The sequence below is a fragment of the Limanda limanda genome, chromosome 13 (assembly GCF_963576545.1).
Source record: "Limanda limanda chromosome 13, fLimLim1.1, whole genome shotgun sequence".
In the NCBI taxonomy this organism is placed as follows: Eukaryota; Metazoa; Chordata; class Actinopteri; order Pleuronectiformes; family Pleuronectidae; genus Limanda; species Limanda limanda.
The window spans coordinates 15,044,169-15,057,790 of NC_083648.1; the positions used below are offsets into that span (position 1 = coordinate 15,044,169).

The 13,622-nt window shown below is 42.0% G+C and overlaps 1 protein-coding gene across 1 annotated transcript; it reads right to left on the reverse strand.

Annotated features, from left to right (window-relative positions):
- Window positions 1–9,931: 9,931 nt before the first annotated feature.
- Window positions 9,932–11,429, reverse strand: LOC133017509 (small integral membrane protein 44). Its single transcript, XM_061083617.1, has 2 exons — window positions 11,159–11,429; window positions 9,932–10,612 (listed from the first exon to the last, which is right to left on the reverse strand). Exons 1-2 carry the CDS (start codon window positions 11,427–11,429, stop codon window positions 10,314–10,316), a joined length of 570 nt encoding a protein of 189 aa, XP_060939600.1. The 3' UTR covers window positions 9,932–10,313.
- Between the last annotated feature and the right edge of the window lie 2,193 nt (window positions 11,430–13,622).

A 13,622-nucleotide genomic window follows, 5' to 3' on the forward strand; every position in this document is an offset into this window, starting at 1 on the left:
GATGGTCAGAGAGCAGCGACACCGCTTGTCATGTCCGTTATAGGTAAGAAAAGATCGGTCGTCTTGACCCCTCTGTACTGTGTTGGAATACAGGGTCCATATCAAAGGACAGCCATTGTCCTGGCATGTCCTTGCGTTAGAGTCCGGTAACCGTTAGACATGCTACCTCCTTCTCCGGAGCATAATGCTGTAAGGGAAAAACGCCAAATATTTACAAAGCAGCATCCCGACCTCTAACAGGCCATTGGGATACCGTCTACAAAACTACACACACATACACACACTGCAGTCTAATGGGCTGTTTGCGGGGCAGAGGGCTACTCTGCAGCCCGGGCAGTCAGAGATGCAGCCATGTCAGCTCCATGGTGTGATCTGGTCTGCTAGGGGACCGGACAGGAACTTATTTTACTGGAGGAGACATCCCAGGAATCCCAGACTACCGAGGGAGCAGGGTGGAAGGGGAGAAGGGGGGGAGGAGAGAGCAGGGAGGGAGCAGGAGGGGAGGTAAAAGGCTCAGAGCTCACAGGCACTTGTGATATGAAGGCAAATCTCACCCCTCTGCAAAGCAGAATTACTGGAGCAGACACAGAGAGAAGAGGAGAGGGTGAAATGGGATTCTATTTGGGATCTTTTCATTTCATATGCTTCCTCTCAGACAGTATATGCTGAAAGTAAATCTCAATCCCTTCTCAATATTCTATATAGTCTGGAGGTCGTCCCCTATTAAGAAAACAGCTGACAGTCTGTCCACACCAGCCTCCATGTTATATAACCACCACACTCACTCCCCTCTGTTTAGCCTCGTTTGTGAAATAACAGTCTGACTAATATGAGTTTTATTCAGTTTTTTAAGCACATTGAGCAACTGTCTTTTGTAATAACTCACTAGGGGATGCTAATACACTTTACCATTTTTTACGGAAAACTCTAAATATAGGAAACATATCACTTTTGAACTGATAATGCCCTCTCTGAGTCAAATGAAAATGTCTAATACAAGATTTCTAGAGACAAACCAGCAGAAAAATCAACCAATCAACAAGCTGAACTGTTTTTGTCACTTTTAGCTCATTGTTAAAGCTTAAAAATAAATGTTTATGAATGAGTGAATTATGTGTCACTCAGTGGCAAGTGAATGAAGAAAGTTAGCAACCATTCCTTGAGGTTGGAGGAGAGTGAAAATATTGAACTCTATTTATCTGGTAAACATTCTCATTTGTGTCTATAGGCAACAGTTAACTAACACATTAGCCACAATATGTATAACAGCCTGTGTCCTTGTGCATCGCCGTGGCCAAACTAAGATTGTTTGTAATGCAACAAAAAGTCACGAGGCACAAAAATACAGGGTAAATTTCTAATTCTATTATGATATTATAGGATAATTCAATATCATCGGCATTTGACAGTATCCAGAGCAACCGAGTCCCACCCTGAGTTTACCATATGTGTATGATCGATGACAGTTAAGAATCAGGAACTCCCCTGACACTAAAGTCAGAGGGGCTGAGGGGAGTGGGATAGACAGGTGAGCTGGAAGAACTTAGATGAAATAGGAGAACTGGAGCACTGAGCCAAAGTGCTATTAATAGTGAGGTGTCCTGAATCTCACCTAGCATAGAATCCATGCATGTTCCTGAGATGAGTGAACAGCAAAAAAGAAACAAAAAGGAAGACAGGCTCCTCCAAGTCTCGTTTTAATCACATAATAGCCAGGCTAAAATCAAAATCAGGTTTCGTGTGCAATGCAAAAAAAAACAACTTCCTGTGTTCCCAATAGATGACATTACGTCATTATTACCTCTTGATGCATTCAGTGAGATTTTCCATTAAAGTGTCACGTTACGTCCTGTTGCTAAATAATTCACAGGAAAAAATAGGCGAGGCGCCAAGGGGAGTCTCCACACAACATTAGGGATGACATCATGCTAGTGTGTGTTTTTAACCTGATCCACACAAACATCCACTTCCTCTCACTGTCACTTTTCACCTCATGAAATAGTGAATGTGTGTAAATTCGTGCGTGTCCGTGTCAGGTGTAAAATAGGAACACATCCGACGTCTGGCAGCCGCGAGAGGAACTCCAGCTTTGAGTTGTCGTTCAGAAAGTAACTTCAGCTTTCATGACCAGGGAGGTTTAAGTGTTTTATTCAGATCTGGTATTTGTCTGAAACATCTCCAGGTTTTTGGAGTAGAGCACTGAGGTGTCTATTGCAGTGATTAAAGAAAAATAAAATGTTATGAATAAGGGGAGTAGAAGCTGCTCAGGTTGGTGATATGTTGATTATACTGTTAAACATTACTTTTGCATTAATCTGGAGCATTAATGCAGGTTCACTTGGTTGTGGTTGGCCAGCGAGCTCAGTCTCAGAGCACATCACACACGACTTGAATAAAAGGCACTGTTAAAAACTTAATGGACCAGCCCACCCATTCAGAGACCAACAGGGATTTATTCCAATATTCCCGACGGCCATTACACCAGTGCATGTGTACACTCAAGCAAGCACGTTGTTAAGAGCAGACAGGAACCGCTGTGCCTTTTTAATGGGCCTGCGTAACCCCTCCTGTGTGTAGCTACATGCCCTCAGACTACAGGACTTTGTGCAGTTGGGTCATTCCCTGTCTGTTTACCTTTTAAATAGATCTTCTAACAGCCGCCAGGGTTCACTCACAGTGCTGCACCCCCTCTCCTGACTTTTTATCCCTTCAGATACACTGATCTCATACAGGGCCTCTCTGGATTCCTACTGATAGAAGGAGAACTTTAATCCCTGCTATTGAAGAAAAGGTTGTTTGACTTGAGGAATCAATGTTACACTGTTTTTACACAGTATATGTATATACACAGGTATTTCGCAAGATTATCAGCCACGCTTGTCTGAAGGCACTATTTCACAAAGAGGGTAGACATTACTATTAAGTCCACTGGGACGAGGCCACTAATGGACAGGGGTTTCTAAGAAACAAGGGAGAAGGTTACGAGTGAATGACAGAGGTTGTATGAAGCTGTGAAGTTACTGCACAGTACAGGGTGAAAAGATAAACTGTTATTAATCTAGGATAATAGGCTATGTTTTTTTTTTATGTCATGTAATCCATATATCATACCTTTTATCTATCTATCTTATTCACATATTGTTCAAAAACTATTTTGCACTTAAAAAAAAATCTGAAATCATGCTGGACACATAGAAAAACCTATGTTTTACTAAATGTCCATGTATGCTCACACTACACCTAAGACTCAGAGACATATCACAAAAAAGACTTCAAACTTTCATTCCATTCACCCTTTATCTTTTAAGTGTAATTACCAAGACTCACAGCAACAACAAAGCTGCAAATTGTGTTGAATCTGTGCCTTGTCAAGTCCACTGTCATAGAATAATAATTACTCTCTATCTATTGGGTTTGAATATGGTTCATAGCTGTCTGTTCATTACATTATGTTCTTTAACTTTAAAAATTATATTTGACAAAGTATTTGTTTATAAAATATAACTGTTACAATGTTCAGTAATAGTGCAGCAAAGACTGATGAAAAATCCTGAAGTAGGCCATGCTGTAGCCGGAGGCTAATTTTACCCATCAGGAGGGTTCTGGGTGTTTTCTATCCAAATCCTCAGTTGTAGGTGTTCTTCTTTTCTGCACAGTATTTTAAAGACACATGCTGTGTGTGATTTTTTGTAATGTTATCTATGTATTTCTGGCTATTCTATGATCTGATCCCACAAAGAGACTTCTGCATCAAAGCCAACCACATCCTGAAGTAAGACATCGATCCACAAGGTGGCACTGTAGAGCACACTATCAGGCTCCACCACAGTGTCATTAATCATGCCAGAGGACATGATACTAACATCAAGCTCCATGATGATTTGAAAGTACAAGCTCTCACCTGCTCAAACTGCTTGAGAGTGTGAAGCTGGAGAGGAAAAGCGCTGTCTGTGTCATCACTGCACAAATCTAAACAGAAGAAAAACAAGAAATCAAAGAATTAGCAAGTCATTTGAGTAGTTTGTACAATATCTCACAGGCGTAGTAGTTCTTATTGAAGAATAGCTATGTACCTGACATGTGACCTGTGATCTTGGATGAAGTATCCTCCTCCACAGCACTGACGAGAAACACAACAAGGCATCATCAGCACGACTGACACACACACACGGCGCACAGAGATAACACAATAGAAATACAGTGATAAAACCTCTCAGTTGTTTATCCATTACAACTCTTACAGAGGTCTGAACATCATGCAGAATAAAAAGTTAACGGCCTTTTTGTAATCTTTAAAGCAGAGATCCATTCTAGAAAAGAAAAAGACACTAAAATCCTTTGACTACAATAATAGTGCAATTTAATTTGCATCTGTGTAGGAGAGTAGGGGATCATCAAGGAGTCCCAGCGGGGGAGAGGAGAGTTTTTGCGAGGTGGGGGTGCTGAGGGTCAGAGTTCAACTGGGCCCTTTCACAATAGGCTTCCACACTCTCTGTCCAAACCGTTTAGCTATCAGTGGAACCAATCATCACTTAATCTGGTGGAAACGATTTGAATCGAGAGCATTTAAACACATCATTCACAATAAAATGACAACAAGTAAATAAACAGACTTTATAATTGAACACTATGTGCTCAGGCTCACTGTTTGGCCGATCCCGACTGGGCTATACGTCTTTTTATACAGTGCTGCATCGGTCCTCCTCATTCCTAACCGTGCACATTGTAAATTCCTCTGACAGCTGCTGGGTTACATATGGTAAAGACAGTTGCTGCATGCCAGAGGTTTCAAAATGCACCAGGTGCAGGAACATGCTGCAGCATTGTGGTAAACCGGGTATCATATTTATGTTTTACTATTATTTAAGCCAAATTCAGTGGGATATGCCATGTTACAGTAAATGTGCTTGTGAGATTTAATGATGTAATAACCTAGCCAACATATTAGCCTACACACTACACTGTATGGAGACTGTCAAACCATTGCAAAGTAATTATTGTACAGGATCTAGTGCATGAACAATGAAATATGATGAAAGGCTAACCAAACATATTTAATTATTGGAAGTTGTGCTTTTTTTTAAAATACGCTCATTCTTACCTGATTATGTGAAGTATATTTTAGCTATAACATCTGTGACTGTTTTATTAAGTGTCTCATGTACCATATGCACATCCCTATACACATTTGGACCCTTTAAATAATTCCTACTGTACCGCAGTGTTCTTTAGTGCAAAGTAGGCCACAATTACCCTCGTGAAAAATCCTCCTTTTCACACACATTTCATCAGTTCATAATTCTTATTATGAAGGTATTTGGCGTAAAAATGCCGACATCCGGTGCAGCACGACAGTCAAAGTCATACAATGTAATCGCCAGTGGCCTCAATAGCCTGCACTGATCTATAAATCATGCAGATGGATGCTGTGTTGATGCAGCCTGGTGCGGGAGAAAGGCCTTTATTAGCTGTACCTCTGCTTTCTGTGGAGAACTGACATAAATAACAGAACACAGCGACACTGTGAGAGGAGCTGATGCGTTAATGAGCCCCACACCTCGGCTCATATGTTTTGTTCTAATGCCCAATGAGCGCCAGTGTTCCTCCGCGCACACGCTCCGCTCCGCGCCGCCTCACCTCTCACTCTGTCCCCAGGTTTGCTCCGCCGGGGATGAGCTCCAATCCATGGAGGCTACTCCTGCAGACCACGGGCATCCATGCCGGTCAGCCTCCTTCAAATCAGCCGTGCACCAGTCATCTCTCAGCGGTAAATACAGGCATCCAGGAGGAGCGTGACATCTGCGGCGCACATCCGCTCAGGTTTGGTTTGGAGAGTGAGAGAGAGAGAGAGAAAGAAGGGGGGTGAGTGTGTGTGTGTGTGTGTGTATACGTGTATGTGTGTGTGTGTGTGTAGGATGTCGCCAGCCCCCCCATCCTGCAGCGAAGAGCCCCTGCTGTTCCTCCAGCCCACCACCACCACCACTACCACCACAACAGAACAATACAAGAAAAATACATCCCCCCGAATAAGTGTCCGCATTTTCACTGATTTAACTGAGGGTAGCTGATTTTTTTTCAAAGGCACCACAGCCTCGTTTTCAAAGCATCTATAGCGTACACTCCGCAAGACTCAGCATAGTATAATGTACTCCATGTCCATCATTTATCATTATGTATATTCTATCAGAGCTAGAAGTCTGTCTACACTCATTCAAATAGAATCCGCAGTCCACTTCAGACAATGATGCAGCACTTCTGAATTTGTTGTTGCCCGGACAAAATGGAATGTGAGCCTGAAGTTGCCAACTTGCATATTAGCAAATGTGACCCAAATATCCCAAAAACAAATGTGGGCCACATTTGGCACCTTAGGTTGAAATGCAGTACGGCTTGTGGTCCAGATCTGGCAAACGGGTGCTGACATCATTCCATGTGGTATATGAGCCAGATAGCAGTGTTTGTGTGGACCAAATCTGGGACAAAACTATTTTGAAATGTTTGCAATACGCTGATTACATTTTTTTTTTCCAAAATAAAAGTACCACAGCCTCGTCTTCAAAGCAAACTATAGCTTACACTCCAGACTCAGCCGATTCTAAAATGCTCATATGAAATAATTGATGGTTTTTAATCAATTAATTTCAGTCTTTTATTTAGTCTACAGATTTATCCAACTGCAAATTAGGAGTCATGTATATTACACTTGTGTCACCAGCTGCCATATGAAACCAACATCTGCATGTTTTATACACCACAAACCGACCATTAAGTTTCACCTGTTTGCCAACAATGTGTTCTTTTCACCATGAAGCCTATTCATAAGAACATAGTATCCGTTGTCAAATGATATGATCTGTTATTACAGTCAACAACTTCATTAGAAATGGGGATGTGATTATTTGACACTTACCATTAGGCACACACGGCACATTATCCTTATATCACAATATCACCCTCCTATAAGTGAAGTATTAAGGTTCTCTTAGATCCCACTCGCACTCTGGAAATGTGTATAAATTGCTGAGGCTGCAGAAGACTATATCCAGCCCATCAGCCACAGATTGTGACATTAACTCGGGGGTCCTGCTCAGAAAGACAAAGAGAAAAGGGATTAGGGGGGACAGAGTTAATAAGATTATGTCATTGTTTGCTTTAGTGCTCAGAGGCAAATCAGCCAGATGATGTGAAGATGGACACAGCTTTGGTAATCTTGTTAAATGTCACTGCACCAACTCAACTCTTAAAAACACAACTCATTGTGGAGACAGAAAAAAGAGGAGAGGGGAATAAAGTATTTAGTTTCACATTTACTTACTGTTTTTTTTACTGGATGCTTGTTTGCTTGTTAATCATTAACCCCACACATTCATTTAAACCTCAAAAGGTCCCTTTCTCTCCTTCACTGCATCAGCTGAGGTGGCATATGGAGCCAGTTTTACCACAGCGCCCTCTCCTGGGACCAAGGTTGCATTTAAGTTGTCAGACATTTTTTTATCTTTCTTTTTACTATTACTATTATTATTTGGTTGCGCTGAATCTTTAAGTGTATGTTTAGTCGGACTAAGATCAGGGTAAATTAGATTTCATTTAGTTTTTTCCTAGTGTTTTATGTTCTCAATCATGACTTGGATGTATCCACACGATTTAGATTTGAACAAATAGTAGGTGCACGCTAAGCTGACAAAAGTATGAATCTACCATGTGTTCGTTTTATTGGCATCAACCGTTTCGCCTGTATGATTTCAAACCAAAATGCTTGAGGTTGTCGACTAATGTATTTATTCACATAACCCGATTAAATGTCTATGTTCAATAGAACGATCCCAAAGAGGGTTTTAACGAAAGAGGATATGCATATTTTTTTGTGTCATACATCTGGTTTAAATTGAAATATATTTATGTTATTAGTTATTCTCTAATTCACTAGATCCATGTCACCGTCAGTTGTCTTATCTCTTATGTTTCCCTATAAATTCTAAGAAAATTCAGAAAGCATCCTAGTTTTCACATTCTACTGTCTATATATAAGAGCAATTATGTGCACCGTACCTGCTAAAGAGAGCAGAGAGCTGTTTTCACATATATGACAGACATGAAAGTGAAACATTAAAATACAAGCACTCTGCAATTGTTTTTATTGAACTAGGCTCATCTGCATATTAATGTATAGCTCTAAATCTGAGCAGATGTATCTCCATACACTTTACTTCATTAATTTAGACATAAATGTTCTACAGTGGAGACATATTGCACATATACATATTCTGATATTATCTATAAATACAAAACATTAATACCTTCATAAGATATTAACTAATCAGGAATGAAATGTTAATGATCTTCTAATATTTGATCATCTCAGACTTTGTGCTTGCATTTTGTGTCATGTTTGTTGCTGCAAATCAGCTGCAGTTCCCTCAACAGACACTGGAGGTCCTCCTGAGACCACTGAAGCGTTGAGCCCCAACAGACAAGAGTGACCACCATTCCTACAATAACACATTTTCAACCTCACACAATAACCAGAATGTAAAAGCCACTCATTTAAACCTTTTCAGTCACTTTAGTCTTCATACATTCACACCAGATGAAGGAAGTCGGCATCAACGACAACAAGTCTCTAATCAGATTTCACCTTCCTCTTCCATTTCGTCTCTAAGCTCTGTTCCCGAACACCACCCGGGGGCCCGACTTGGACCCCAGAGGTTCTGTGGAGAGGATCCAGATGGCGGGAGCTTTCCTGAAGTCCCTGTCCATGAACTTGATCTCCTCTGCCCGAGCCAACGCCTCCAGCTCAGGCGTGGTTTCCGGGCACCAGTCGATCATGAATTTATCCTTTGCCTCGCAGTAGTTCACCACCACTTCTTCAGGCTGCTCCCCAAAAATCAAATCTGGAACACAGAAGCAAAGAGAGGATGTGTAGGCAAAACACATGGAGTGGCTGCTCTAACCGTGGAGAGCGGCACTTTTTGTATTTTCTTGTTTTCTAAAGAGTTGCAGATACAAACCTGCAAAGTCATGGATGAGGTCTTTGATGAGGTGCCCGATGATGGCATAGAGAACAAAAAACAAGATGAAGACTGCCATGATTAGGTAAAGGATATAGGAAGGCAGGTTGATGGCGTCCCGAGACGGAGGTATGTAAGATTCGAAGAGCACGGACCCGTCTTCCTCCATGTAGCGAGTGTTTAAACTGTCGGTCGGCTCCTCCATCGCCAGCGTCTTCAGATATCTGCCGTCAGCCAGAAGATATCCACTTAACGACTCTGTGTTACCACTGTGTTAAGAAGCAGACACACAAGGTTTCCTCTTACTTGTCAATCAATGAAAACAGATGCAAAATAGATTTGGAAGAAATAGCATGTTCTCAGACTTTAGGCATGCGTTCACCGAATTTCTATTCTTGTTGCTCTAACAGCAAAGCTAGAAAAAAGCAGCTGAGGATCCCCCAGTTCATTAGGTGTCTTCACACTCCTCTGGCTAGACACTACACTGAGCGTGCACGTCTTTATCTCTCACTGTGATGATATATGTTCAGGTTGTTTCCCCCCCTATCCCTTCACTCGTTGAGCTTCGCATTTGGAAACTAGATTAGCTGCTGAGGCTTGAGGTCTTCAAGCTTAAAGGAACTGAGGACAGCTTCCAGATGAAGGAAAGTATTCAACTGCTGCATAAAGGATACGTACCGACCTACAGACCTACATATCTATTTATTTATCAATCTATATATCCATCTATCTATCTATCTATCTATCTATCTATCTTTCTATCCATCCAGCCATCCTTGGTGTGTCCATCATTACTGGCCATATCTAATATGGCTTATGTCAGCTAATCCTTGGCATTTGTAAATAAGGTCACAGCCCCTGACACAGCAGGTATTACAGTGAGGTAAGATGGATTAATGAAAGCAGACAAGACACAACAGCTCTCGTGTATTATTCAGTTGTTTACTGGAGAGAAGCTTGGTCCAACATCAGAACATGGAAATGGGTGAGCTAATGATGGAGAGTGACAGTTGTGGAAAATAGCAGAAAACAGAAAAGACCAATCATGTTCTGATAAATTATTGATATGTGATGGAAGCATTGACATTCTCATTTCTATATATTTCAAAATAAGATACCCTTGATGCGTGACAAATTGGACGTTGAACAGCAACATAATGTAATATAATTAAATGAATGACAATTTGGACTGTGTTCACATTAACTTTTAATAATTAAGTGAAATTCTTTAGCATCACTACAACAAAGTCACAACACTGATCACTGCACTGACATATGAGATGTGACTTGAACTCGTGGAAAAACTCAGAGGGAAGTGACATAAGGGGTCAGGGGGCAGGCGAAGGTCACGCTATGAGTAGATATCCGTTTTTCTCCAGGGTATGACGAAGGGATGGAGCTCCTCAGCAAATGAGGGGTGGATGGGCGACGGTGGTCTCCTTCTCCCCGGTGGAAACCAGGCAGAAGCCCGTCCTTCTCCATCTCCATCCTCAGCACGTCTCTCTCCATTAGTTTACTGGAAACACTCAGGCGCGGCTCTTCTTTTACCTCCGCTCTGCCTTCCTCTGAATCATCCTCTACCGGTTTGGGCCCGAACATCCAGTCTGTGATCAGGAGAAGAGTGAGAGTTAGAGTGAAAGAATGAAATGAAAGACATGGTTCTCACTTTACACATCATGGGGAGTGATTAGCCTGCGAACAGGTTTCTATAATACATCATTTTTATTCTCATTACATTATATTCAATTTCTGCTATGGCTCTGGAAGACTTTCCAAATTTGTAAAAATAACAATGATGTTATTTAATTTTGGACTAGCAAGGCTGTTACACACAAGGGTATGGAATGTAAGAGATGGAGTCATCTACCCCACGAGGGACGCCTACTTACCTTCGCCGGGGGGTTATGTCTTTGTCTGCGTTTGTTTATATGTTTGTTAGCATTATTGCAAAACACGGTACACAAACCTCAGGTTAAATGTGAAGGAGAGTCCTCGAGCAACACGTTCACCCAAAAGGAAAATGGAGGGAAAGACGAAATGTTTCTACCACGTTGACCTCAGAGTGTTGGGTAAGAAAGGGCTCAGTGACACCACACACATGAACACCAGAGTGGGGAAGGAGAGGACACCAGCCTGGGGTTTACATGTACCTGCCAGGTCATGCATCAGATCTTTGATCAGGTGTCCCACTATGGCGTAAGTGGCCACTACAACCAACACCACCCCAATTAGGACGTAGACTACATTGCGCGGCAGGGTTATGGCGTCTCTAGCTGGGGGGATGTAGTCCACAAAATAGGCCTCGTCCTCGTTCCCCCTGGACAGCTGCAGGAGCTGTCGGTGCTCCAACGCCACATGTGAGAGGTTCAACAGCAGAGCTCCTCCCGATGCGTTCAGGGACACCAATGGTGATTGGTTCATGGTTTTGGTGCTTGGTATATTTTGACAGATAGAAACTCTCTTTTAAGGAGAGGCTGTTCAGAGAAGGGGGTGAAACCTGGTGGCTGCTTCTCTGGCTGGTGACAGATTCATTGTCTTGTGGAAGATCCGGCTCCTTCATTGGGAAAACGGGTATCATCAGAGAGGAGGAGGGAGAGGAACTGAGCGTTAGAAGATGTATAACGTTCTCTGAAGCTTGGAGAGGTGGAAGGAATGACGGACAGATGGAAATGTCAAGATGGTTCGAAAAATGAGAACACTGTCTCTGAGCTGCAACAGCATAATACAAAAATGTAGTTCACCAGACAAGGTGAAAAAATCTCATAACATAAGTGTGCCACTTCTCCTAATCTCTCGTCTAGACCTAAATCCCAGCACTCCTCTTTCTAGGTTTTTCCGAGAGGGGGTCCTCTGTCAAATTTCCAGCGGAGCAAGGAATGTGAGACGGAGGAGAGGTGAATATAGGACAGACACAGTTAATAGGATTGAGTCTGTCACAGAGCAATATCAGCTTTCCATCTGCAGGGATTAGAGATATGAGAGACGAGAGGTGGACGGTAATATGCCAAAGAGGCTTATGGTCCTCCATGACCACATTGCATATACTTATATATGATACATATATTACAGTAAACACAGTTTCTCCAGGGTTTAAACTGGCATCACTCTGTGGATATATATATATCATGCATTAATTCATCTTAAGCAGAAGGTTATCTATAAATATCCTGTCACATAATATCACTAATATGACACAATATTTTCACGGCTAAACTGCAATCTGAGCTTTGTGACCAGTAAATATTCCCAGGGGTCGGAAAACTATACATCATCAAATGTAACTTTTGGAAGACTGTCAACTGCTTTTCAAATATGAAAGTTGATCAAATGTTATGGAAGGGAAGAGATGATGCTGATGTTTTAGGACACAAAGTCAGGTCCTTACCTTGTGATCAAGACTCGAAACGGCTCCTCAGCTTTTTTTTTCGCTGACTTGTGCATAGACAGGACGTCCAAATTAGCAGGTGTTGTAAACAGGCGGCTCTGGAGATAAACACATGGCACAAGGTTAAGCAAAACAAAAGGGTTACCTAAGCAGGGGGTCTCTTTCATAGCAAACAGACAAAAACCCACCATCAATGTTTTTTTTCCTTAACTAGTGGGCAGGTAAACAGTGGACTTAAAATACACTTTTATCCGTTCAGATCTGGGCGGAGCATCGCGGTGTGCCGTAAACCGCTTCCTCTAGGCTGTAGAATCATTTTCCGTTTTCTTTTGAAGTTTACAAAACTGAGAAACGAGAAAATGCCATTCTATGATGGTGATGGCGACGTTTGCAAAGAGAATGAACCAAGAGACTGGGTGCAGCCCATAGTAGAAATCATCCGTCATGTTGCTGAAAAAAGGTGATTTCTAATGAAAATCAAGGCGAGAGAAAGTTAAATAAAAAGAGGTGAATGTTTGAGGTGAAAAAGCAGTGCGAGGTGTCTGAATGTGTGTCAGGTCGAATATGTGAGGAGGATAAGGCTCGATGGTCTGAGATAATCCTGGGCAGGATTTGGGTCGACACATACCACCGTCACTAGGGACATCTTTTCACTGAGTCAGCAGACAAGCAAAAAAGAAGATGGAGCTCATTTAGCTTCATCCGAGGAACCTGTCGACTCTACGTGGTGCAGTTTAAGGCGCAGATTTACACTGTAAAGCTACAAATACTAAAACAAGACAATTCACAGAGGATAAAATCATGAAATTCACTGTATTTTCATGTGAAAAAAGTTTCGGATACTCTACCTGTGAGAATGATTCCAGTCTCTTTTATTGCAGGATCCGTTCACTTCATGAATTTTTTTACGGTTGCAATTGGGGTCTTGTTCTTCTTCAGGTGAAACACAAAGCAGATTAACGGCTCCACAGAAAGCACTCTACAAGCTGAACTAGTCCGAAGCAACAACAAAATAACCACCCAGTCCCTCAGTGAAGTTGGTCCATATTGCCAGTAACTCCCTCAGGCCGGGGTGACCACCTTCGTGGGTTTGTCTTCTGGCTCCAACATCCACTTGAAGTAGGCATCTCCCAGCAGGAAGGTCCAGTAGATGACAGTTAGGGAGGTGTTTACAACCATGATGCCGATGATTAAAGGGTGAAACATGGTCAAAGAGGTAGATCTTGAAA